General features: G+C 41.9%; 2 protein-coding genes across 3 annotated transcripts in view; both read right to left on the bottom strand.

Annotated features, from left to right (window-relative positions):
- The window catches only part of LOC115142803 (carbohydrate sulfotransferase 11-like), a 32273-nt gene extending 22446 nt beyond the window's left edge, over nt 1–9827 (bottom strand). The window contains exon 1 of one of the 2 annotated variants that reach the window (XM_029682556.2): nt 9687–9827. Coding sequence is in view for 1 of the 2 variants with exons in the window: in XM_029682555.2 (XP_029538415.1) it covers nt 6335–6428 (94 nt within the window). In the remaining variant the exon portion in view is untranslated. Of the gene's footprint in view, nt 1–6334; nt 6858–9686 lie in introns of those variants that run through there. The other variant, XM_029682555.2, reaches the window with a different exon arrangement.
- A 2125-nt stretch (nt 9828–11952) lies between these two features.
- Nucleotides 11953–27928, bottom strand: part of LOC115142802 (thioredoxin reductase 1, cytoplasmic-like) — a 32450-nt gene continuing 16474 nt past the window's right edge. Inside the window, exons 7-16 of the mRNA XM_029682554.2 lie at nt 27575–27717; nt 27035–27150; nt 23514–23739; nt 22900–22992; nt 22541–22617; nt 15554–15710; nt 15075–15182; nt 14273–14368; nt 13772–13906; nt 11953–13213 (exon numbers count right to left, since the gene is read on the bottom strand). Of these exons, the coding sequence (XP_029538414.2) occupies nt 13151–13213; nt 13772–13906; nt 14273–14368; nt 15075–15182; nt 15554–15710; nt 22541–22617; nt 22900–22992; nt 23514–23739; nt 27035–27150; nt 27575–27717 (1214 nt within the window). The 3' untranslated portion in view covers nt 11953–13150. The remainder of the gene's footprint in view (nt 13214–13771; nt 13907–14272; nt 14369–15074; nt 15183–15553; nt 15711–22540; nt 22618–22899; nt 22993–23513; nt 23740–27034; nt 27151–27574; nt 27718–27928) is intronic.

Here is a 27928-nt window from a genome sequence, read left to right as displayed (position 1 = left end):
GTTTCATGTCGGCTTACGTTTGCGTGACATTTTGATAACCAGTTAAATCTCAATCAGACAAGATGAGTTTTATCAATATATTTGGCTCTATTTACTCTCAGATTCTAAAATGCTAATTAGCATCAAAGTAGACATTGTGCAAGACCACAAATCCTTGAAAGCTCCTGCACGCCATCTCTAGCTGACACCTTTGCTAACAGGTATTTAGTCAATTTAAAACTTCAAATTTTAAACAGTTTTAAACAGTTTACAGAGTTGTAAATTTAAAGAAATGTAGCCAATGTATTAATTACTAAATTTAGCTAACATTAGATAGTTAATCCAGAGATTCTTACCATTCTATTCTATTCGGCAGTCTCATCCATATCCATATCATCATGGCATTTGTAGTTCTATATGATAGCCACATTAGCAGCTAATTAGCATTTCATTTCGGGGGAGTAAATACAGCCGCATACTGTATATTGATAAGTCACCTTGTCCTGAAAAGATTTACACGGTTATTAAAATGTCATGCCAGGCTAAGCCTACATGAAACACAGCCCTTATTTTAAGTGTTTCTAAAATCCCTATGGGAAAAATGAATGGTGGAAAAACGATTGGAATCATTTCTTTGTTTGACCACATGGTTTTATGGGTATTATGACTCATACCGTGGTACTCTATAAAGGTGTTCATTGCACTCAACCAAAAACCCATTTAATGTGAGCTGACCAAGTCCTATTAGCTAACACTGTGAAGTTAGAACCCATGCTGATCCTCTCTCTTTCCCACTCTCCCTTTCTGGTACAGTAGCAAGATCTTAGGAGATGCAGAATGTAGAAAGGCCAATGTGTGTTTCTCCTGTCCCTGCCATGAACGCTGCTCTGTGTGGAAATCCCTCGGGGAGCAGGGGCCCCATCCCCCTCCACGGGCTCTCCAGGTCTGCCAAAGAGAGGCGCTTTACTGAGAGAGACACTGCTGTGTGGAGGCCGATCCCCGCTGCTGCTGCAATGTATGTGAAGTAGAGGTCAACCGATTATGATTTTTTTCAACGCCGATACTGATTATTGGAGGACCAAACAAGCCGATACCGATTAATCGGCCGATTAAAAAAATGTATGTGTAATAATGACAATTACAACCATACTGAATGAACACTTAATTTAACTTAATATAATACATCAATAAAATCTATTTAGCCTCAAGTAGATAATGAAACATGTTCAATTTGGTTTAAATACTGCAAAAACAAAGTGTTGGAGAAGAACGTAAAAGTGCAATATGTGCTATGTAAGAAAGCTAACGTTTCAGTTTCTTGCTCAGAACATGAGAACATATGAAAGCTGGTGGTTCCTTTTAACATGAGTCTTCAATATTCCCAGGTAAGACGTTTTAGGTTGTAGTTATTATAGGACTATTTCCCTCTATACCATTTGTATTTCATTAACCTTTGACTATTGGATGTTCTTATAGGCACTTTAGTATTGCCAGTGTAACAGTATAGCTTCCGTCCCTCTCCTCGCTCCTCGCTCCTCCCTGGGCTCGAACCAGCAACACAACGACAACAGCCACCACATCGAAGCAGCGTTACCCATGCAGAGCAAGGGAAACAACCACCCCAAGGCTCAGAGCGAGTGATGTTTGAAACGCTATTAGCGCGCCCTAACTAGCTATCCATTTCACTTCGGTTACACCAGCCTCATCTTGGGAGTTGATAGGTTTGAAGTCATAAACAGCGCAATGCTTGACGTACAACGAAGAGCTGCTGGCAAAACGCACGAAAGTGCTGTTTGAATTAATGTTTACGCGCCTGCTTCTGCCTACCACCACTCAGTCAGATACTTAGACACTTGTATGCTCAGTCAGATTATCAACCATGTGTAGTTAACTAGTGATTAGGATTGATTGTTTTTTACAAGATACATTTAATGCTAGCTAGCAACTTATCTTGTCTTACTGCATTCGTGTAACAGGCAGTCTCCTTGTGGAGTGCAACGAGCGAGAGGCAGGTCGTTATTGCGTTGGACTAGTTAACTGTAAGGTGTCAAGATTGCATCCCCCGAGCTGACAAAGGTGAAAATCTGTCTTTCTGCCCCTGAACGAGGCAGTTAACCCACCGTTCCTAAGCCGTCATTGAAAATAAGAATGTGTTCCTAACTGACTTGCCCAGTTAAATAAAGATTAAATAAAGGTGTAACAAAAAACAAAAAAAACAACAACAATTGGAGCCCAAAAATACCGATTTCGGATTGTTATGAAAACTTGAAATCGGCCATTCCGATTAATCGGTCGACCTCTAATGTGAAGGGTGTTAGTGCACATCCACGGGTGCATGGGTGGTGGGGGTTATCTTTTTTAACGAGAGTGAGAGTCTTAGGAGAGTGCAAGCAGATGTGGGGCAGGTAATTGTTTTGGTCTTTCCCCGAGACACATAGTATGGATTACAGAACAGGTGGGGGCTTACATTGTGTACAGGCACATTTGTGGGGGTAAAAAGAGTAGCAAGGCTGCCTATAGCAGCAAAGCAGACTATGGTGTTCCACAAGGAGGGCCGTCTTCCAGACGGTTCTTTGGATCGTCACCAAGGTTGAAGTCTTTAATTGCGTGCCAGGTTGATGACATGGGAACACCTTACATGCTACGCCCGTTATGTGCCGGTCAGAAGACAAGTGTTTTGCCTAGTGAGGAGAACAAGCCTCTCAAAGCGCTTCACGGGGATCTGCGAAATTGCTGAGTCAGCATGGGCAATCTAGGGGGGATAAAGTGACCTTCAGCACAGATCTAGGAACATTTTTAACTTCAAAGCTAACATTTAGGTGACAGTGCCAAACTGGGGAAAAAACAAGAACACAGGGTTGACAGAGTACATCAAAATTCCACAAAACAAAATGATGGAGAGAATTCCCATTGCTATTCCCAGTAGTCCTCTGTGTGAGAAGATAATCCAATCCTAGATAGGGATTTGTGCCATGGTGAGAGCAGCTGGAAGTAATAGAGGCCAATTATGAACAAAACCAGAGTGAGCAAAGAAATCTGTGTTCCCACATCACAAAAACTAATCTAATCCTGGAGCGATTGATCTACATCATTGGAGGATGCTGAGCAGGAGGACGGCTCATAATAATGGCTGGAACGGAGCAAATGGAATGGTATCAGATACCATTCCACCCATTCCGCTCCAGCCATTACCCGAGCCTGTCCTCCCCAATTAAGGTACCACCAACCTCCTGTGTTCTACATGAATATGCAACTGGCAGGGGGAAAAGAACAGGTTGGAACAGCAGGGCTGAACTGAACTGTCATCAATATCCCAAGATGGCAGAACTAATTTCACTTGGCAACCTGAGAGTACCATCGAGATCTGCATATCAGACAGTCAGTCGGTGTCTCTTCTGGGACACATAGTACTAGACTGAAGTCAAACAACAATGACAAACATATGAGAGACTGGAACATTCCCCAGAACAAAGTTCAAGACACTTTGTGCTCCTACTCTTCTAAAAGGTAAGACAATGTACAGATTTGTGGCTAAGGATATTTTGTATAGGTCTGGGGCACTGCAATTGTTTTTGACACTCGCGTGTTGAGCAGATAAGTATTTTATGACCCCAATGCTCTTGAGTCAAGCCCAGGCAAGGCAGGTATGAGGTGGGGACCAACTTCACAGTGTAAGCTGATAGTTGCCCCAAGCACTGATCTACAGCCAGGTTTCCTTAATTAGCCCTAATGATTATGGTTGGGGCCAAGATAGGGCAATCAGGCCTCAGAACAGAACTAAATGAGTGAAATCATTGGTTGGAGCCTTGTGTGTCTTCTTTCACCTGTCCACTTGTAAAACATATTTCTGACTTGTACACCACAGAAGCCTGCGCTGGCTTACAGGGCATATAGAGAGGTTAGTGGTGGAACGATCCTGACAGTGTGTCTGCGTTATAGACATAACATTCCATTGAGGTTTAGTGCCACATGCTGTCTCACATCTTTTCAAAAGTAGTGTTGTTCCACCAAAGGCTTTTTTTGTCGGACCCTCAAGATCCACTGGCTTTCGCTGCAAACCACAAAGGGTATATTGGGTTGAATACACGTTGTGGCCACCACAAACATTTTATTTGTGTCTCCTGGGTCAGGGGGGATCAGAGGCTATAGCCAGAATCTGGTGCAATCTATGTAATTATCTTTCTTGAACATGAGAGTGAGGACTGTGCACACAAAAATCCCATTCAGCAAGTGGGAGAAAATTGACGCGGCCCTTTTTGTAAGTTAAACAATGCTGTCCAGTGTGATATGATACTCTCCCTTTGTTAACATAGTAAGACATCTACGTCAGACTGGGGTCTGACAAAACAGACTTAGAAATGGAAATGTTCCCAAAGTCTCATCTGCACGCCCGACTGCAACATTTAGAAGCCCATCCAAATTCATTTGGCAAAGGATGCAGATTTCGTTACCCAGACCTGTGCATCGGTATGAAAGTGTGCTCTTTCACATAGATCTATTGACATCTGAATGCTCAGAGGCATTTCCTGTTACAGAACTCCATGCATACATTTGTGCTTATGTCATGCTGAAGACCTACAATAAGATGCACCTGTAAAATGCCTTTTGGTTAGACATGTAGTAGTGACAAACCCATATTGATTGACCTTAGCTTGAGCAAAACCTGTCATGGCATTAGGCTAGATAGAAAGGGGGTAATTTCAACCACATTTTAAGTTTAGGACTTTGATTTGATAAACGGAATACGTTCTTAAAAACAATGTCATAAGTAGAGCAACACGCACCTACAGAGCTCCACAAAAGGTGACCATTCTGTTCAAAAGTTTTTAGAAAAAGCCCAAAATGTTACCTTGTAGGACCACATGGACTGAGTATGGTTGGACATGTCTGAATGAGGCCATTGTGCGGGCAAAGAGGGACCAGTGTGGGGCTAGAGGAGAAGGCCGGGTCTCACAGTGAACGGATACACCGACAGCAGCAAACTCTCACCACGTTATTCCACATGGCAGAGGAAACACTGAACCAATCAGGCTGGTAATTCAAATGTTCCTCCATTCTGCTCTACGTCCCAATGGGAAACGGAGACAGAGGGTGGGACATGAGGTAAAACAGTTGTGAACGCTGTTGAGTGGGGTTGGGGTGGAGACACTGTACAACAATAACTCACACTTTAAACATATCCTCTCTGTGGCTTTACTCACTGACCGCAAGGGCAAGGAGACGTGTTTCTATAGTAGTATAGCGTGTGGTCTAGGTCTAGTCAGGCCAACTTGGCCAAGTCTGCACAATGACAAAACTTTCTCACTGAAGTAGAATTTCTGTTGAAGTAAATGGGCATATACATTGTGTACAAAACATTAGGAACACCTTTCTAATATTGAGTTGCACCCCATTTTGACCTCAGAACAGCCTCAATTCGTCGGGGCATGGACTCTACAAGGTGTTGAAAGCATTCCACAGAGATGCTGGCCCATGTTGGCTCCAATGCTTCCCACAGTTATGTAAAGTTGTTTGGATGGCCTTTGGGTGGTGGACCATTCTTGATACACACGGGACACTGTTTGCTTGAAAAACCCAGCAGCATTGCCGTTCTTAACACACTCAAACCGGTGTGCCTGGAACCTAATACAATACCCCTTTCGAAGTACTTAAATATTTTGTCTTGCCCATTCACCCTCTGAATGGCACACATACACAATCCATGTCTCAATTGTCTCAAGGCTTAAAAATCCTTCTTTAACTTGTCTCCTCCCCTTCATCTACACTGATTGAAGTGGATTTAACAAGTGAAATGACATTTACGTAATTTAGGAGAAGAGCAACTTACAGTAGTGTGAGTGCATGCATTTTTGTACTGGTCCCCTGTGGGAATCAAACCCACAACCCTGACGTTGCACCATGCTCCACCAACTGAGCCACATGGGACCAACATCAATAAAGGATTATTGATGTTGGTCAGTCTATGTCATGGAAATAGGTGTTCCTAATGTTTTGTACACTGTGCACACCTCTATCGAGCCTTTTAAACCCATTATAATGAAAAGTGTGAATAAGTGCTGGCATGGAAGGCTGTAGGCTACTTGGCTATCATCCATGGTAGGGATATGACATGCCCCTGTTATCTATTCACACTGTATTAGAACGCAGGAGACATTATAATATTATTCATTGTCTAAATACAATGGATTTTTTTTGTTACTCCTAAAATATGCAATTTAAGAGTTTTAATAGAGATGAGTTCAAAAGTAACTTTGTATGCAAAACACTTGGGAAAACATGCATATTCCATTCAATGTACTGAAATGTGACAAATTCATGAATACAATAAAAGGCTTGTGCAGGATATTTGACTCACCTGGTTTCGGGTTGCTGTGAAAATAGAATATAACCATTATAAAACACCACAAGCACATTGCAAGAACCATCCGATTAACTTTGGGTTTTCTCATCCTGAATCTTTAGGAACGACAAAGCCGACCCAAGTCCTTCTGTGGTTCATGCGAAAAAGGACCGTTCAACGCTCAAGTAAGGTTAGGGATTTGGAGATTCGAGTACATTGCTCGGGTACAGATAGAACCGTCTCTTCTTCAAGTCAAATTGCTGGTTGTTACTTGTGCGATTCATCATTTTGATGTACATCCACGCATATCCTGCGCCGGTGAAAAGTTACAACAGTCCAACCGCAAAAGGAGCGACAGTTACGTGAAGTCAGCAAATAATTAGTTGCAGGCACAACTTGCCATGACAGTCGCTTGAGTTCTGAACACATTTACTGGCCAGGGTAGAAGGTATTTTATTCGAAATAAAAACGGCAATCGACTTCTCTTACGACGAAGGGGTTTATAATGCCCTTCAGCAACCCTTCAGAGCTTAAGATCTTTCCAAATGTGAGCTTTGCTGTTAACTATTTACTTCCCAGAAACATGTATGGAACAGGTGACGCTTTGGCTACATACACCCCCAAGCGTTGGAACATTTGGGAAATAAATATGATACGGTATTCAATTAACCATTCTGGTATCAATGCACTATCAACGATATGATTACAGTGATATTTAGGCTATAATGCCTTTTAGAAATCAATCAATATTTGGCATGTGTTTATTGACCCTGCATCTACCAGCAGTGGCTAACTAAACGTTATCAGTAATAAAGTAAGATAATGATGCATTCTGGTATTTAGTATTACATGGTAGCTACATACGCTGTTATAGTGTAATTACAGTCGAGGTACAAATAGTTGCATAGCAGCCTACTTATACATCTCTTATACCTTCGGCATGTGTATATGTAACCTCTCACCAAAGGCGTGTATATTGAACAATCTACTCATAGTTACAGCATACCTGTACATGTATCAGGGACACATTCTTAAGTGGACATGCGGTTGTTAGAGGGACTGAATAATCTGTTTGCTGATCATATAGTAGCGACCTCAATACCTAGCGACCTCGTCAAGAGGTTTTGACCTCTTGGCATAGCGGTTAAGGTGTTGGCATGACAGTTGCTGGACCCGAAATTGCTACATTGGTGTTAGAAGTAGGGCCATTGGAGAGGCGTGTACACACGAGGGACACGGTAAAGAGAAGCGTGAGGACACCCTCTCCCAAAGGAAGAGGGTAATGTAGCGACTTTAACCCAACACCTAGCGACCTTGTCAAGATGTTCGGACCTCTTGGCGTAACAATTAACTTGTTGGCATGACAGTCGTTGGACTCAGGTTCGGGTCGGGGCATGTACTTCTAATTAAGAGCTAGTAACATGTCCTGTACAGCAGCCTTTGCCTCTTGACCCCCCCAGACATTTGGCACCTCCGCTTCCCACTGGGTCTCAGAGCAGAAGATCCTGCTTGGAACCAGTGTGGATTAGGAGCCAGGTGTGAAGGAGCTAGGTGTGAAGCTTGCCAGTTTATTAGGGAGATAATGGTGAGGGTTCATTGTCAGCTCTGAGGCCAATTAGTCTGTTGTGTTTAACTAGAACCCCCCTCCAAAAAAAATGTATTTTAAAATAAATAAAACCTTCCTGGTCTTTTCCTACTAGCACTGCCTTTGTTGATAACTTCTTTACTGAGGAGAAATGTACTTACTACGACTGTGTTATGTGGTTGTCTCACCTAGCTATCTTAAGATGAACGCACTAACTGTAAGTCCCTCTGGATAAGAGCATCTGATAAATGACTAAAATGTAAAGCAGATGGACCTGTTTGAAAATAGAAAAAAAATGGGCCGATCCCTAAGGCACTGCACCTCAGTGCTAGAGGCGTCACTACAGGCACACTGGTTCAAATCCAGGCTGTGTCACAACTGGCTGTGATTGGGAGTCCCATAGGGTGATGCACAATTGGCCCGGTGTTGCCTGGGTTTGGCTGGAGTAGGCCGTCATTGTAAATAAGAATTTGTTCTTGAGTTGCCCAGCTAAAAAGAAAAAAATCTGCTGTGGTAACTGTTTTAGCATTAGTAGGGCAAAGGAGAAGGTGACAGCAGAGTGCAAGTGAGCGAGAGCCTGGCATGGTCTCTTGCTCTGCGCTTGACACAGGTCCAAGGCTGAGCTCCCTTCTGACAGTGTTGAGGTATATGAGCTCACTCCCTCACTTCTTACCTCCCCCCGTTACCACCTCTTCCTCCTTGAAAACCCTACACTTGCTCCAGGGTTTCATTGGAAACACATTTTCTCCAGAGGAGGAGAAGGGTACATTTGTTTATTGGGAATATCATGTTCCCAGACTGTACAGCAAACTGCAGCCATTCCAAGGTAATTCTGGGAGAAAAGTTCAAGGCGTTAGCTGATAATGGTGCTTCTTGAATAGTCCCAAACACATACAATGGGTAAAAAAAAAATCAATAGGAGTCAAAATATGCAGACTGTATTGGTCTTTATGCAAATACATGTTTTGCTCTAGACAAGTTGCAAACTCTTATCTGTTGGGCTAAAAACCTTTCCCTTCTCATGCTGATGAACAACAATGACCTTTTCATGCTTAATTGATCACTGGCTGTCAATTTGGACCACCCTCAATTTAGGGGCCAGGAGGCTGGTATTGGAAGGGTGTAGGGATAACAGTAATGCTCTCTGAAATCACTTTACTCCGTAGCAGTTGATTGATGGTTTGGAATGGGAACACACTAACCCTTCATGGACTAGGAGGTAGTGGTTGGAGAGGAATATGAGACTGTGCTGTCCCCTGCTGGACATCATTGATAAAAGTGAAACATGTTGAGACAAGGAGAAACAAAATGATTCTCCTTATTCGTAACTCAGTCTAACTGAAAATGTTACTTATTTTACATCTCTACTTATTTTGAATCAAAGTTATCCACTGCTCACATTCATACGAGGGTGTTTGGTAGAATGGTCGCACTTTAAACTAGTCTAAATACATCCATTAAAAGGCTCATGGAAGCCTTCAAAAGCTTCACTCTATATAGCACCTAGTCTTTTCCTCAGAAAATGTAATAGTCCAAAGCATCAGTAGGGGGCAATGTTGAGTCCATGTCCCACACTCTGCCATTGTGTGAACAACACAGTAGATCATAGGAGGAAGAAGTGGGAAAATAAACCCCGAATACAAACGCTACATTACCTCAGTAATAAGGAAGGATCAATCCATTCTTACTAAATGATAGGATCAGTGAGTCACTGATGCAAGAGTCAGTTACAGCTCAAGGAAGTTTGAAAAACACAGTTGTAAATACAGCAAACTACATTACCTGTTCAGGTTGCAATCCAAGCTACTTAACTTAATTACATTCAATGGAAATATGTGAACTACCACTGATGAAAAGAATAACATAATGGCACGTAAAACCAGAATACCTTCTATTAGACAAGGACATTTCAACAAAAGACTCCTTCATTACAACATATGGTGTGGTTGGGGCATGTTGATAAGGAGGGCCAGCCATAACTGTGGTCATGGTTTGCAGTGGGACAGGACTAATATGTCTCGTCATTGATAGCATATCGCGAATCAACACAGGAACTGCCAGCCTTGGGTCCTGTAACAAAAGTACACTGTGGTTTTGGGGATTTGCATATTTGCAATCCTTGACACAACTTCCTCAGTGAGACAACTGTATGGAGAACAAGCCTCGTTCTTGAAACAATAGTCAAAACAGCAGTATTTTCCCTACCTGGGTCGGTATTCAAAACGTGTCTCAGAGTAGGAGTGCTTATATAGGATCAGCCTTTTAGCTCATAAATACATTTACATGGACTCATTTCCACAAAGACAGAGTATGAGTGCTGACCTAGGGTCAGTTTGGCCTTTTAGAGCATCATGAATAAGATTGTACGGACAGGTCCTAGATCAGCACTACTACTCTGAGACTTTGTAGATACATAACTAAACCGGAAGAGAGTCTACTTCCCACTTTATTCAAACTCTGGATTGTTCGTTGTCACACATTTCTAATAACTTGTCTTATGCCTTGAATTACTCAGGTATCACCCTGAACACACCCAGGGAAAAGGTTGACTAACATTTGGCTAGAGCTCCGGACATTGGTGGGAAAAAGTACCCAATTGTCATACTTGAGTAAAAGTAAAAAGATACCTTAATAGAAAATGACTCAAGTAAAAGTGAGCCACCTAGGTAAATACTATGAGTAAAATGATAAAAGGATTTGGTTTTATATACACTTAAGTATCAAAAGTAAATGTAATTTCTCAAATATACTTAAGTACCAAAATTAAAAGTATAAATCATTTTAAAATTCCTTATATTAAGCAAACCAGACAACACAATTAGTTTTCATTTACAGATAGCCAAGTGCACACTCCAACACTCACACATCATTTACAAACAAACAAGTGTTTAGTGAGTCCGCAATATCAGAAGCAGTAGGGATGACCAGATGTTATCTTGATAAGTGTGTGAATTGGGCCATTTTCCTGTCCTGCTAAACATTCAAAATGTAAAAGAGTACTTTTAGGTGTCAGGGAAAATGTATGGAGTAAAAAATATATTATTTTCTTTAGGAATGTATTGAAAAGTTGTCCAAAATATATAAAATATAAACTAAAAAACTACTTAGGTTTACAAATCTCTCATCTGAATGACAAACAGATTAATTTAATCATATTGCTGGTAGATTGAGTTTCAATTAAACTGTAGGACTAAAGTAAATTAAAATTCACAAAGGCCAGTTGTCATGGCAGCGTGTGCAGGTGACAACGCTCATACAGCTAAGCGTAGGACGGAACCACTAAACCCAACAAGCGCGTCACACCAGTCTAGGTTCTTTTGATCACAACCGCCACTTGGCTGGCTGAATAGACCCATAGAAATAAAAATACACAAAATGAAAAGGAAACACCCCGTTTTAAAATGTTTCAAACCCTCCCTTTTCGGATGTTGGGTGGCCACTTCAACAGACTGGCTTGATCCACTGTACCGATGTGGGCGATGAATGAAGAGAATGAAAATAATCCAATAATGATCATCACTATTAAACAGCACGCCCACTTGTATGGAAAGAGGGATCTCAGTAAACAATGTGAAAGAGTTTTTCCTAAAATCCTCCCTCAGTCATAATTAAACTTTAGAAACTTACAGGTTCAAGAATATAGGTTGAAGAACAATTGCCTTGACAAATAGCCAACATATCTTTCCCTTTACCAATACACTTGTACTAATAATAATTTTTGATATGCAAGTAATGTCCCAGCTCCAATGTCAGTCACACTTGGCAAGATGACACAAGAGGATCACGGTGTAGGCTACATTGCTGGCCCTTTCCAGTAAGAAGGAAACAACACCACAGACTGAAGACTATACACCCGACTACGTATCTTTGCAGGTTGCTAAGGAAACCTAATCACCCGTCCTTCAGTACTTTCCTGTAAACCTGACATTCTTGCATGCACAAGATTACGCCAACCACTAACCCCACGGAACAGATCGCTTCATGATAGAAAAAAAAAAAAAAAAATCTTCAATTTCACTTTGAGACAGCAAACGAACAGCCAAGATGGTAGCTTGCATGTTGACATAACTTTTATTTGTCTACAAAAGATAATCTACAAAGGTGATACCAGTGAAGTAGTCATTTATACAATTTGACTGGTGTCACTGCTCAACAACAGTGGTCAGATAGGACAGTATTTTAAGAGTAAATAAATTCCTCTACCAGATTGGCTACATCTTAAATACACAAATAACACAGAGGCAAACAAAACAGCAAACTGATACAAAGAAGCATTTGTTTAATTCTCCACTGTAAACTTGAGATGTATTTATTTTTAACATTCAGTACAATTCGAGTTTTATGTATTCATTCCTTGGAAGTCCTAACAGAAAGTGTTTCCTAAAGCAGCAGAGCTTTGAATGTCAGAGGCTTTCTCTTGACTTCCGTCACCTTTTTGGGTAACACTTTGGTAAAAATTGGAACTGGGAGGCATCTTTAATCTAAGGCTAACGACCTTGATGTGGAGAAAGGTCGATACCATGAGAAATGCAGATTAAAAACAAATATATACTTTGCCCCCCACATTAATTAACCTCAATGATTTTTTCTTCTTCATACGAGATATTTGACAGTACACTTCTGCCAAGAATGTTGATGGCTTGACAGAAGAGACCTGATGACAAAAGTAACAATATCTTACGTGAGTGTATGCATGCGTGTGTAAAATGTGTTTAAGTTGGGGAGTTGGACGAAGGGTTCGGTTCACCCCATGTGCCTTTGGACACAGAGGGACATCGATCCTAGCCCACCGCAGCGACTGGGTTAAGGGCCAGGACGTCAAACAGCACTCACACATCCCTAGAGGGGTGGTGCACCTCTGAGCAAGACACACAAGTGGCACCTTGTAAAAGCAGCAGAGTAACCCCGCTGTCTAGTAGGCTATCCCATAGATCGTAACTCACCTCCTCTCATTATCTCACCTTGTATGTCCACGCTACAGGCCCCCTCAGTGCATCTTTTGGCTCAATCTTTCAGACAGTGAGACATATTTCCCCATCCACCTCTATTCCCAAAATGAGTGGATTTATTCATTCAGACCCCGTTACCCTGGTTTCTTATCACCTCATTGTTTTTTCCTGAGAAGAGATTGGTCTTGGATGTAGAATTTGAGTGGTGGCCAGGTTGGCAGAGATACAAGGTGAGAGCGAGATGGAGATATCTAAGATGAAGTACGGGACAGCCTGCTAAACGAGCAGGGTTTAACCTCAGCAGCCCACCTGGGTGATGTCACCGCCCGAGCTCTTGGTCACCTCCATGGTGGTGAAGATCTGGAAGAGAAGAAGCAGAACGACCGTTGATCTCTGTGGTGTGGTGCTGCGGCTCATTCACAAATGTAAAAACAACTGGGCAAAAGCAACCGATTAAAGCTACAACCATAGAGATAGATAGAGGGTACACTTGCTACAAAATACTGTGATAACATTAGCCTTGAACATAATGGCAATAGTAACCTGTGGCACTAACTGTCAGCTGTTACAGTAGTTAGTTTTCCAGCCTTTAGTTAACAATTACATTCTTGATTTGATAGGTTCTAAGGTCGAATAACCTGTTGTGGCTCACTGCCAGATCGACTCAGGCAAATCAGAAAACGCTCTGCAAGTTACTTTTTTGCACCATGGCGGGACTTGCATGTTATACATTCACATGTTGTTTTTTTACGTCAATCAAAAGCAGTCATAGAAGTGATTCATGGGGAAAATGGAGATGGATAGAGGGCGCACATCCTATGTCTACACCCGATCCAAGGAGGAAAGAAAACGGGGGCAAAAATGGGGGAGCAAGTCGAATGAAAACGCAGCCTGCAGCTGGTGTGTGATCAGTCTTACCTCAGCGCAGGTGGGGTGGATGCCGATGGTGTTGTCCAGCTGCTCTTTAGTCAGTCCGCACTTCATGGCCACGCCATAGCCCTGCGTCACCTCGCCTGCGTTGGGCCCCAGGTAGTGGAACCCGATCACACGGTCCTGCAGAGAGTGATGTTACTGATAGATCAAGTGTATAGGTAATCTACTAGTTTGTTATGTTAGCCAGACCCTGCATATCAGAACTTGCATTCTTCTTCAATATGGCTATTGAATTCGACATGCGTGTCCACTGTTATTCTAGAACAGCTTTCAGAAATATGGTGTCAAAAGTGACAAAGTGTTCACATAGCTTCTTGACCAGAGACAAAGGTGGAAGATTTTTGTTCCTCCAAAAAAATCATTTTTTGGGTTTCCTAGAAGTTTTTAATGTGAGAATTTTTTAACTCTACACAGCAAAAGTGACAATTGCAGTGTCCATGAATCAAACAGGTAGTCAGGTAAGTTAGGAGAGGGGAGGGTTCCTACATTGTCCAGTTTATTGCAGATGATCTTGGAGTAGCACTTGTTGTTGTCCCTGTTGGGGACAGTGAACTCCAGAGGCCAGAAGAGACTGTGGTACACCTACACAGTTAAGGACACACATTAAATACACACACATACAGAAAGGGCAGAATAACTTGCATTAAAAGTTTCATGCATGTATGTTTCTAGAGTGTGGTGTTATAACTAGGCCCTGTGTTCTGTGCAAGCGTGTGACATGTTTATTTTATTGAACCATTATTATAATTTTTTTTAAATTCATCAAACTGTCACCTTTTCTTTTTATGCCAGATGGTCCAGCACCATCCTCAGACAATACCTTTCATTTAATGAGCAATTCTCATGTCTGGATAAGGCTTAAAATACAGGATCAAATCCTGCTGTGTCACATGATTGCACAAAACACAGGGCCCCATTTATAACAGTATTACCGGTATTGAACTTGACCTTTGTTTTTTTTGTCATTCTAACAGCATGTTACAGTACGGTGTCAGCAGTGGGATCCATTTCAACACAAAATGTAAAGCTCTTTATTGCAGAAACACTAACACTACAACATTAATAAACTGACCACTGAGTGTATACGATCGGTATCACCGTTTAATAGCTGGCAAGTCAATATCCACATTTAAATTGGTATGCATATTGGAGATTGGAGCAGAGCCTAAATGTCAGTTGATTTTGGTCTATAACATTCAGTGCAAGGAAGTGTGTGATGTGGCTGTGGTACCACTAGGCTGGAAGTGGGCTCTGTGTCTGTGTGTCTGTGTGTTGCGTCAGCAGCTACCTCCAAGTTGTCTTGGCCGTACAGCTCAATAGCTTTCTCCTCAGAATGCCCACAGGCGCCATACTCCAGAGGGGTGAACACAGTGGTGGGAACGTTTACGTAGTCACACTGCACACAACAACATTCAACCGCAGTTAATAATAAACAACAAGACATGACAATTTACAGTCTTCATCAGGTGGAGTCACATTGGAGGTTCACCAGACAGAATATACTACAGTATGACGATAGAAGCTAGGGATTTTTTTTTACATGGTTTCTCCTCGTTTTTACATTTTAGGTGGAGAGCAAAGGCCCCACCATATAACATCAACGAGGGCCAACATTAAGATTTGAACTTGAAAGCAACAAAAGCCAATCTTATTAAAAGCAGAGGGACAACAGAGAGAAGAGTCACACTGACAAACTGCCATAGTCTATCAATAGAAAAGCATGTCAACTCCCAGGGGGTGAATCGAGGCCCGCTGTCCAATAATTACCTTGAGCGAGGCTCCCGCGTACAGCCGGCGTGCCAGCAGCTTTCCGGCCTGGATGGCCACGGGTGTCAGCTCCCACTTGCCCTCCAGGATGTCTCCGATGGCGTAGATGTGCGGCACGTTGGTCTGTTCCTCGTCGTTCACCGGAACCTTACCGTTCCTGGGGGAGGAAGAGTGGAAGCTTAGCTAGGGTAAAATGACTGGCAAATAGTCAGATAATGTTCTGTTAGTCCCATACACATGTTTTCTCCCCCTTGACAACATTAAACTGTACAAACCCAAGGTGAAAAACTGTAGAAAATGGTTTCCAGTTGCACGTATCCATTTGACTATTATAGATCCCCATGGAGCCACAAGTTGCAGATCCCTGGTCAAGACTTATTACACATACATTTTGCAGAACACATACGCACCAATCTATTTGAACTTTATTATCCAGTGGACGGATTGAAAAATATTTAGGGCATCATAGGAACTCATTGGAGAACAGAGTAAAGTGAAAGGTCCAACAAGTACAGAATTTGGTCAATAAATCCCACTTGACAATTAAGTGGAATACAAACAAAGTAAATATTTGATAATTCCCAACGTGCATTCTACATTAAGCTAAGACTATTCAGTGAAAATGTTCGCAAATGAAAGAATCAGATCTTGCGACAGACATTCTCAGTGTGATGTGAAATAATTATGTAATGTGACCATAGGATGTTGACAAAAGAGTGGTTGTGTGTTTCCCGGTTGAGAAATATCTATGTAAAGAACACGGTTCCGTGATTGAGGGTAAACCAATAAGAGGGTGTTCGGGTCACACTTTTTAATGGTGCATTATTTAAGTAAAGAAAATACCATATACAGTGCATTCGGAAAGAATTCAGACCTAGACTTTTTCCACATTATGTTACGTTACAGCCTTATTCTAAAATTGATTACATTTACCCCCCCCCCAATCTACACACAATACCCCATAATGACAAAGCAAAAATAAGTTTAGAAATGTGTGCAACTGTATAAAAATAAAATATCACATTTAGATAACTATTCAGACTCTTTACTCAGTACTTTGTTGAAGCACCTTTGGCAGCGATTACAGCCTTGCGTATTCTTGGGTATGAGTTTACAAGCTTGGCACACCTAAACTCAGCAAAAAAAACAGGAACATCCTCACACGGTCAACGGTGTTAATTTTCAGCAAACTTAAAGTATTTAAATATTTGCATGAACAGAACAAGATTCAACAACTGAGACAAACTGAATAAGTTCCACTGACATGTGACTAACAGAAATGGAATAATATGTCCCTGAACAAAAGGGGGGGGGTCAAAATCAACAGTCATAGTATCTGGTGTGGCCACCAGCTGCATTAACCTCTAGCGACGAGCAATCCCGTATCCGGGAGCGTAATCATAGCTCCAAGCTCATTCCCATAACGCAACGTTTCCTATTCATGAAAATCGCAAATGAAATGAAATAAATATATTCTAACACAAGCTTAGCCTTATGTTAACACTGTCATCTCAGATTTTCAAAATATGCTTTTCAACCAAAGCTACACAAGCATTTGTGTAAGAGTATTGATAGCCTAGCATAGCATTAAGCCTAGCATTCAGCAGGCAACATTTTCACAAAAACAAGAAAAGCATTCAAATAAAATAATTTACCTTTGAAGAACTTCGGATGTTTTCAATGACGAGACTCTTAGTTAGATAGCAAATGTTCATTTTTTCCAAAAATATTATTTGTGTAGACGAAATAGCTACGTTTTGTTCATCACGTTTGGCTAAGAAAAAGACCGGAAAATGCAGTCACTTACAACGCCGAACTTCTTTCCAAATTAGCTCCATAATATCGACAGAAACATGGCAAACGTTGTTTAGAATCAATCCTCAAGGTGTTTTTCACATATCTATTCGATAATCTATCAGTGGTGGCAGTTGGCTTCTCATCAGAAGCAAATGGAAAAATACTGCAGCTGGAGATTACGCAATAATTGCAACGGAGGACACCAAGCGACCACCTGGTAGATGTAGTCTCTTATGGTCAATCTTCCAATGATATGCCTACAAATACGTCACAATGCTGTAGACACCTTGGGGAAAACGTAAGCTGACTCCTAGCTCCTTCACAGCCATATAAGGAGTCATTGGCATGAGGCGGTTTTAAAAAATGCAGCACTTCCTGATTGGATTTTTATCTGGGTTTCGCCTGTAACATCAGTTCTGTTGCACTCACAGACAATATCTTTGCCGCTTTGGAAACGTCAGAGTGTTTTCTTTCCAAAGCTGTCAATTATATGCATAGTCGAGCATCTTTTCGTGACAAAATATCTGGTTTAAAACGGGAACGTTTTTCATCCAAAAATTAAAATAGCGCCCCCTATATCCAACTGGTTAATTGAATGATTAGAATATTCCACCCTGAAACACAATTGTATGGAATTGATTAGAATGTATAAAATCATAATTCCACAGGTGCATGTTCATTAATTGTTTGTGGTTCATTGAACAAGCATGGGAAACAGTGTTTAAACCCTTTACAGTGAAGATATTTGGATTTTTACAAATGATCGTTGAAAGACAGGGTCCTGAAAAAGGGACGTTTCTTTTTTTGCTGAGTTTATATTTTAGGAGTTTCTCTCATTCTCTGCAGATCCTCTCCAGCTCTCAGGTTGAAAGAGATGACAGATCGGGATCAAGTCCAGCCTCTGGCTGGGCCCCTCAAGGACATTCAGAGACTTGTCCCGAAGCCACTCCTGGGTTGTCTTCACTGTGTGCTTAGGGTCGTTTTCCTGTTGGAAGGTGAACCTTCACCCCAGTCTGAGGTCCTGAGAGGTCTGGAGCAGGTTCTCTTAAAGGATCTCTGTACTTTGTTCCGTTCATCTTTCCCTCGATCCTGACTAGACTCCCAGCCCCTGCAACATATGAACTGCCATATAGCTGCAACAAGATGTTGACATGCTCACACCAACATCTTGTGGCATCGGACCATGCTGAGTGAACGGCAAGAACGTGCTCGTGAATCAATGGTCAACAAACTGCTCTCTCCTTGAGTGACAGCGGGCAAGGCATGGTGGGAAGCGGCATGCAGGAGGAGAGGACTACTCAAGAAGCAAAACGGAGTAAACTATAAAAACGGACATTACACAAGCCTGAGTTGCATATCACATTTAACAAACATAAAAATATCATCATAGAAGGTAAAGTAAAAACGCCAACTGGCCCATGCATCATTAGCGGTATAGTCAAATAGGGCATAGCGCCCAGCCCTAGGTTGTGGCCATGAAGAATGGTACTGACTGTCTGGATGGGGCTAAGATCTTGCCATCACAAAAACAGAGACAAAGTATTCAACAACGATGAGGATGATTCATCATCAACGACAGTCATGAGCACAAATGAGACCTGCATATACACTGAACAAAAATGTATAAAAATGCAACAATTTCAAAGATACTACTGAGTTACAGTTCAAATGAAGACGTCAGTCAATTTAAATAAAAGCATTAGGCCCTAATCTATGGATTTCACATGACTGGGAATACAGATATGCATCGGTTGGTCACAGACACAGTACCTAAGAAAAGTAGGGAGGTGGATCAGAAAACCATCCATTATCTATATTTCCCTTATGCTGCGTGACGCATCTCCTTCGCATAGAGTTGATCAAGCTGCTAGTTGTGGCTTTTGGAATGTTGTCCCAGTCCTTTTCATTGGCTATGCGAAGTTGCTGGATATTGGAGGGAACTGGAACACACGGTCGTACACGTCGATCCAGAGCATCCCAAGCATGCTCAATGGGTGAAATTTCTGGTTAGTATGCAGGCCATAGAAGAACTTGGACATTTTCAGCTTCCAGGAGTTGTGTACAGATCCTTGTGACATGGGGCCGTGCATTATCATGCAGAAACATGGGATGATTGCGGCAGATGAAATGGCACGACAATTGGCCTCAGGATCATGTCACAGATGTCGTCACAGTATTTAAATTGCCATCGATAAAATGCTATTTTGTTTGTTGTCCATAGCTTATGCCTAACCATACCATAACACCACGGGGTACTCTGTTCACAATGTTGACGTCAGCAAACGTCTCGCCCAACGTCTGCCCAGTACAGGGATTCATCCGCGAAAGGCACACTTCTTCAGCGTGCCATTAGCCATCGAACGTGAGCATTTGCCCACTGAAGTCGATTAAGACGACGGACTGCAGTCAGGTCAAGGCCCTGGTGAGGTCGACGAGCATGCAGATGAGCTTCCCTGAGACTGTTTGACAGTTTGTGCAGAAACTTTTCAATTGTACAAACCTACAGTTTCATCAGCTGTCCGGGTAGCTTGTCCCAGGCGATCCTGCAGCTGAAGAAGTCGGATGTGGAGTTCCTGGGCTGGCATGGTTACACATTGTCTGTGGTTGTGAGGCTTGTTGGACTTGCTGTTAAATTCTCTAAAAACAACAGAGGCTGCTTATGGTTGAGAAATTAACATTCAATTCCTGCAGTCAGCCAAGTCATGCCAATTGCACGCTCCTTCAACTTGAGGTGGCATGGCATCTGTGGCATTGTGTTGTGTGACAAAACTGCCTTTTAATGGCCTTTTATTGTCCCCAGCAAAAGGTGCACCTGTGTAATTGATCATGCTGTTGAATTAGCTTCTTGATATGCCACACCCGTCATGTGGATGGATTATCTTGGCAAAGGACAAATGCTCAGTAACAGCTATGTAAAAATACACATGGAAACTACTAGTCTGGTTGATACCAAACTCAAAGTCCACCTGACTTGGGTCGCTTTAGCCAGCCTGGTAAGCTACACTCATGTAGTGTAACCGAGAGGCCGAACCTGGTGCACCTTAAGCTGTGTGTCAGTCAGCTCCATGTTAAAGAGATTCTCCGTTATGTTTGTATAATTTTTTGGCCAGTAGTTCTGAAAGGAGCACTCACGAGCCAAAAGTGGTCACCGAAATCTGTGTGCTACGTCACATATGTGCATCACGTCATTGCTCTCTCTCGCTCTGCTGTGTGTGCGCATTGGTCTACTTCTCACTCAAATGGTGAGGTGCTGAACCTCATTGGCTGGAACATGAATTGCTAGGGGGCTGGCCCACGTGGAGGAAAATGTAAGGAAAATGGCACTGCGCAGCTTCCAGTAAACAGTCACTTTCAAACTACGGATTTCGTAGCTAATTGAGTTAAAACAGTCATTCTTCTCATAGATTATGCATATATGAACTACACATTCATGTCCTTAAATGCTGCTAGGGACCAGGTCATATGACTGAGGCATATGACTGACTAAGGCACACTCACTCCTAAGCCTGGCTCATGCGCTTGCTTAATCCCGTTGGCCGAGAGAGCACTCTGTAGGGCTGACCCATTCATAACCAAACTGCATGTTAGAAACCCCATGAAAACACTTCTTCCTCAATCAATCCGGTTAACAATATTTTAAAGAAGCTTGAGATTTTTTAGATACCGTTAGGTCCAAATGTAACAGCACAAAAAAGCACAAACACAAAAACTCTTATCCCCACAAAACCCCTCCCGTTCAGTTCTCACACACACACACACACATCTGGTGAGGCAATAGTGCTGAATCACCATGACTGTAGAGAGCCTTAAAGGTACAGGCGTGTGCACACACACCCTTGTCTGCGTCTCATTGGTGACAGTCGCGAGGGTGCATGAATGAAATGAGAGAATAGAAGAAAATAAAAGGAAAGTTAACTTAAGGAAATGTTTTTACTTAAACTTGTTTTTTTTTGCCTAAAATTACATACCCAAATCTAACTGCCTGTAGCTCAGCCCCCAAAGCATATGCATATTCTTGGTACCATTTGAAAGGAAACACTGAAGTTTGTGGAAATGTGAAAGGAATGTAGGAGAATATAACAATAGATCTGGTAGAAGAAAATACAAAGACAAAAAACAACGTTGTTTTCTACCACCATCTTTTAAATGCAACAGGAAGGTCCCTACATCTAGCCATCACTCTGGTTGTAATTGCGATGGTGTCCACAAGATGGCAGTGTATGTGCAAAGTTTCAGACGGATAATTTGAAGTATGAGCAAACTACATGGCATTTAGTGTGAAGTCACCCGGAGACATTTACATTCTCATTAAAGTTGTCTGCAAGAATATCGTCAAATCTGTATACTTGGGCTTTGATTTAGCTTTTCCAGTATTAGTAGCCATATTATAAGTTCAACATTTGCAAAACACCCCGTTTTCATAACTCTCCATGCTCTTAAATATTTGTCCAAAAGGAAAGGCTTGACGTCGGACAAGGTTAGCAGCAACATTTTGCGACAGATACTGGGTTTCCGCATACTCCCGTAAAGCCCCGCTCATTGGCTATCTAGCTAGCTTTGTTTGACCCCGATTGGGGCTTATTTTCCAAAGTTAAAGTCAATCATGTGAAGACCGCCCGCGTCATCGGCGTGCCATGAAGGTGTTGCTCTCTGAACAAATTTGGTGTCCTATAGGATATACTACACTCCTAATAATATAGTGAAGTCTGGTTACGTTCTAGGATCTCTGAGGAATACATCGAAATGCGATTTGACTGGTTGAAACAACGTTTAGGGTTAGATTTTCACCGATTCCTTTCTTAGCAAATTTAATGAATGGAAATACAATATTGATCGTGCATGCTTATATGGACATTTGTAGGAAATGAAAAATAAATTTTATCTAACAAAACGACACTTGATGTTATCTCTGGGACCCTACGGATGATACATTCTGAAATCTTGCTCTGATTTAAGTACACATTTCACCTTCAGAGGTGAATTGATCTAACCTAACGTGGTGAAAAAAAAGTGTTTTGTTGTTGGGAGCTCAAATAATAGCATGGCATTTTGTTCCAGTAATAGCTACTGTAAATTGGACAGTGCAGTTATACTAACATGAATTTAAACTTTCTGCGATCGTGACACACGACGCTGAATGATTTACAACTGTTCTGTCTGAAGGGACACCTATCCCTAAGTTAAACTTACTTGGGGTTGACTTTGACTCCGGCTTGATCCAGGCCGATCTTGCCTGTACACGCGTCACGCCCCACGGCTATCAACACCTGAGGGACGACAAGGAAGTCACCGGGTTAAAGGGACCATTCACCCAAAAAATAAAGCCTGTCATCCCTACAGAGCAAGAATGACTCAATTTTGCTGGACAAAACATCTTATAGTGATGAAGGCTCAAAGACTGACAAAATAGCTCCAATCATGCAGAGTTTGATAATGCCTAATGCAATATGTTAAAGTACTTTGTTCGCAGATTTAAGTAACAGTATTGGTTTCATTTCACAGATTTACTTTGGCTATTGGGGGTTAAGGGGACTTTAATGCGTACGTACAGTGTTGTATTCTCCCTCGATGGTCTCGTCACTCTCCGTGCTCTTGGCTGTCACCTTCAGCCTCCCAGGAGTGCCTGCCTCCAGCTCCTCCACCTGACATATAAAATTCATTGTATGGGGGAAAAAAATGTGTATCTAGCTACAAAATTCTCTATAATACTATAATTGCCAAGGCCGGGTGAACTGAAGGCATCTTTCACTCTGAAAGATCGTGGTTTTTAATTTAGTTCACCTTCAAAGACTAACATCCATGAACTTTAGACTTAATCTGATGACAAGACTCTTCTGATAAATAGCGAAATATTACACAACTTCCCTGATGACAGAACAATTTAGTCCAGGCATTTCCGAACCATAAAAAGGCCATAAAGAAAGCCCTGAACAGCGGCGTAAAGATACAAAGGGTGTAGTAGTAGTACCTGAGTTCACATACACATTGAAATCATTTCAAATACTAGCCGTGCATGATTAAGCTTAACTGTTGCAATGGGAACCAATAGAAAAGTCCCATGAGTGCAAACTTGACCCAGGCTAAGGCAACATTCATAGTATTTGAAAGACTTCAAACACTATTTGAACCCAGGTCTAGTAGTAGATCACTCACATTGGCTCACCTTGACTGGGACGTACTTCCGGATGAACTTGACACCATGCTCTTCCATGTGTTCCCCGGCGCGGTTGGCCATGTCCTGGTCGAAGCCCCTCAGCAAGATGGAGCGTACCATGACAGTCACGTCCAGGCCCAGGCCCGCAAGGAAACCCCCGCACTCCAGTGCCACGTAGGATGCCCCGATCACCAGGGTCTTGCCGGGGCAGTGGGGGAGCGAGAACAGGTCATCGCTGCAGCATAGACACCCACAGACAGGGGAAGATCAGCCATAGTAGAGTGCACTTCTGTTTTTAAACCCATAATACACTTAAAAATGTATAAAAACGCCACAATTCACCCAGTCTTTCTGCGATTAGTATGTGAAATACCTGGAATGTCAGATTCATTCACTAGACCAGTGATCACAAACCAGTCAATCGTGATCGCCTGGTTGATCTTCAAGGCATTCCTAGTCGATTGCCAAACATTTCTGTAGAAATTCCAACGATAAAGCCTTGTGCTCCTATTTGTTTAAAATTTGTCCCACGCAGTTTGTGGTAGGTTCACTTGATTCAGCTGCCTTCCGTGCCAGGTAAGCGAATTGTTCCCATTTAGAACCATTTCATTTGTCTCAAGGTATAAAACCTGGCCGACCCGGAGTGCTAAATCAAGTGCACCTATTGCTGGCCCAATCGGATTAGGATAGCTCAAAATCACTGTGCCTGCAGCTTCTACGGCAAAGTTTGTTACTAAGTGAGATGTTAGAACTTTTAAAACTATGATCAGAGAGAGAGACTGTCAAGGAAGGCAGAAAAGAGCTGCTGTTTTTATGAGTGATTTCATGTTTTAAAAAGTGAATCACTTGAAAATAAAAGAGAGCCGCACACTCTAGGAGCTCAGATGCAAAAATGTAATACCAACGTTGACAGCCAAGCTGTCTTCCTCAGGGTATATACGAAACATTGGTATTACATTTTTGCATCTGAGCTCCTAGAGTGTGCGGCTGTTTTATTTTCAAGTTTCTATTCCGCTAGCCAGCACCTCGTCTTAATAGGTGTGCGTTTCTTTTTCTTTTAAAAAGTTAATAAAATAATGTACAAACCATAAAACGTGCTTCTCCCGATTTACATTCTCCCAACCAACCAGCACTGCAGCTGCAATGAATATGTAGCCAATCGATAGGCTTGCATTTTTATTTTTAGGGGCTCGTTGTTTCCGTTTTAATATCAAGGAATATTTAACTTTCTCTGGCCATAGAAACAACGTTAATTTGTGCAGGAGGTAGAAATAATACAGGTGGAAGACTGACCACTCTCTGATCAGTCTCACCGGAGGAAGGGAGAGAGCAGGGACTACGAGAGGGGAAGGTGTGTGTGTGTGTGTGTGTGTGTTCCGGTGCACAAGCTTAGTGGCAATGTTCCACATCCCTTATCCTTTTGTGACTAGGGGGCAGTATTTTCATTTTTGGATAAAAAAACATTCCAGTTTTAAAACGGGATATTTTGTCACAAGAGGCTCGACTATGCATATAATTGACAGCTTTGGATAGAAAACACTAACGTTTCCAAAACTGCAAAGATATTGTCTGAGTGTAACAGAACTGATGTTACAGGCGAAACCCAGATAAAAATCCAATCAGGAAGTGCCCCATATCTTGAATGCTCTGCATGCCAATGACTCCTTATATGGCTGTGAATGGGTTACGAATGAGCTTACGCTTTCTACGTATTTCCCAAGGTGTCTACAGCATTGTGACATTTTTACGCATTTATGTTGAAGAATAGCCGTAAGGGACCACATTGAGCAAGTGGTCACATGATGGCTCCCGCAGAAAATCTTGCGTAAAGTACAGAGGTAGCCATTATTCTAAACAACGTTTGCCATGTTTCTGTCGATATTATGGAGCTAATTTGGAAAAAAGTTTGGCGTTGTAGTGACCGGTCGATTTCTCAGCCAAATGTGAAGAGCAAACGGAGCCATTTCGCCTACAAAAATAATATTTTTGGGAAAAAAAGGAACATTTGCTATCTAACTGACAGTCTCGTGAGTGAAAACATCCGAAGTTCTTCAAAGGTAAATGATTTAATTTTGATTGCTTTTCTTATTTTTGTGAAAATGTTGCCTGTTGCTAGCAGGGCATAATGCTATGCTAGGCTATGATAAACTTACACAAATGCTTGTCTAGCGTTGGCTGTAAAGCATTATTTTTAAAATCTGAGATGACCGTGTGATTAAAAGGCTAAGCTGTGTCTCAATATATTTCATTTGTGATTTTCATAAATAAGAAGATTTTATAGGGATATTTATGTCCGCTGCGTTATGCTAATTAGTTTAAGGCGATGATTACGCTCCCGGATCCGGGATGGGTAGTATCAAGAAGTTATGTCCATCCACATTTCACTTGCTTTTTCTGAGTGAAGGGGGGGATTACCTGAACTTGTCCAATAAGAAACTTCCGTTTCTAATGCCGATGGAAATAGTTTTACTACAGTGTACACTAATGAAACCACCTGCAGTGTGTTTATACAGTGCATTCGGAAAGTAGTCAGACCCTTTGGCTTATACCACATTTTGTTACGTTACAGCCTTATTCTAAAACTGATTAAATTATTTCCACCCTCAATCTACACACAATACTCCATAATGGCAAAACAAAAACAGGTTTCAAAATGTTTGCAAATTTACCAAAAAATGTAAAACAGAAATACCTGATTTACATAAGTCTTCAGAACTTTTGCTATGAGACCTGAAATTGAGTTTAGGTGCATCTACATAAGGTCCCACAGTTGACAGTGCATGTCAGAGCAAAAACCAAGCCATGAGGTCAAAGGAATTGTTCGTAGCGCTCTGTGTAAGGATTGTGTCGAGGCACAGATCTAGGAAAGTTCCCAAGAACACAGAATGTCCTTGAGCGGCCCAGCCAGAGCCTGGACTTCAACCAGATCGAATATCTCTGGAGAGACCTGAAAAAAAGCTGTGCAGCGACACTCCCCATCCAACCTGACAGAGCTTGAGAGAATATGCAGAGAGGAATGGGAGAAACTCCCCAAATACAGGTGTGCCAAGCTTGTAGCGTCATACCCAAGATGACTCGAGGCTGTAATCTCTGCCTAAGGTGCGTCAACAAAGTACTGAGCAAAGGGTCTGAATACTTATGTATATATATTTTACGTTTTTGCTTTGTCATTATGGGACATTGTGTGTAGATTGATGAGGGGGAAAAAAATTGTTGATTTTAGAATAAGGCAAACTGTGGAGAGTGTCAAGGGGTCTGCATACTTTCTGAATACACCATCTTGTTGTGTTGATTGAATAATGAGGGCTTTCCACTGGCTGGACAGCAGTCAAATTGGTTTGTATGTTAAATAATGGGCACATCACTCTGTCCAGGTGTTGCTTATGCATACCAGATCTGGATAGGTATTTTACCTATCAGCAACCCACATCTTATGTTATAACAATCTGGTGCCTGACGGCACAGTCAATGAAGTGGTACACAACCATTGGCATGCAACGTCTGAGCAATTGGGGAGGGGGTGGTCTCACCTGGTGATGCAGTACTCTTTGTCTCCGGGGATGCCCAGGTAACGCGGCCTCTCGCCCGTCGCCAGGATAAACTTAGCTGCTGTGTGGAAGGTCTCCTTTCCTCGCTTGTTGGTCGCCTGAGGGGAAGTAGGGTGTCAAACGCTCTCTTACACACTGAAAGAATAGTCGTTTTAAGTCACCCAGCGTATCCCAGTCTGTTGCGTCAATCCTACAGTATGGTTTAAATTAATCGATGCATCAATTCAAGGGTGTGGTTTGAAACCGTCCATGAGCTGCTGTACTAAGTGTTGTGATGTGTGTTTGTATGGAGTCATTACATATCTTTGTGGTTTGTTTACGATAAGCCAAGGAACTAACACAGTTTCTATCTAGTTTCAGAATACATTGTGCCGTGCATCTAAAAAAAAAAAGTTTAGCAATTTTAACCATGAGAAGACAGTCAATTCAGTATGAAAATGGAAGGCAAGTCAATTCAAAATTAAAACGCATCTGAAAATAACCATGGTTAGACATTTGCTTATACATTTTTAGGGTGCCAACCTTGATTTTGTGTGGCTCGATGAACTCTGCGTAGGAGTTGACGTAGTTGACGTTTTTGTCGCGCAGTGCCACCCGGTAGCCCCAGTTCAACGAGCCAATGTAGTTGTTCACTGCAGTCTTCATCGTCTCCCAGTTGTGCTTCACTGGAAACCAGACCAGAATGACAAAGTCAACAAAAATGTCTCTAAAAAAAGTGTATTTAGTAATTTATTACCCTTACTGAAAAAGTACTCAGCCAGAAGTATTACATTTTGACCTCTTCATTATATGCTGAATGTTTTCAAAGAAAGAAAAGTGTACTCTTACACCTCATGTTTCATGCCTAGCACTGACCGTGGCTCTGTTCCAAATATC

This window comes from Oncorhynchus nerka, linkage group LG15, assembly GCF_034236695.1.
Source record: "Oncorhynchus nerka isolate Pitt River linkage group LG15, Oner_Uvic_2.0, whole genome shotgun sequence".
In the NCBI taxonomy this organism is placed as follows: Eukaryota; Metazoa; Chordata; class Actinopteri; order Salmoniformes; family Salmonidae; genus Oncorhynchus; species Oncorhynchus nerka.
Note: the sequence above shows the minus strand (reverse complement) of the source record. Positions and strands in the feature narration are given on the sequence as shown.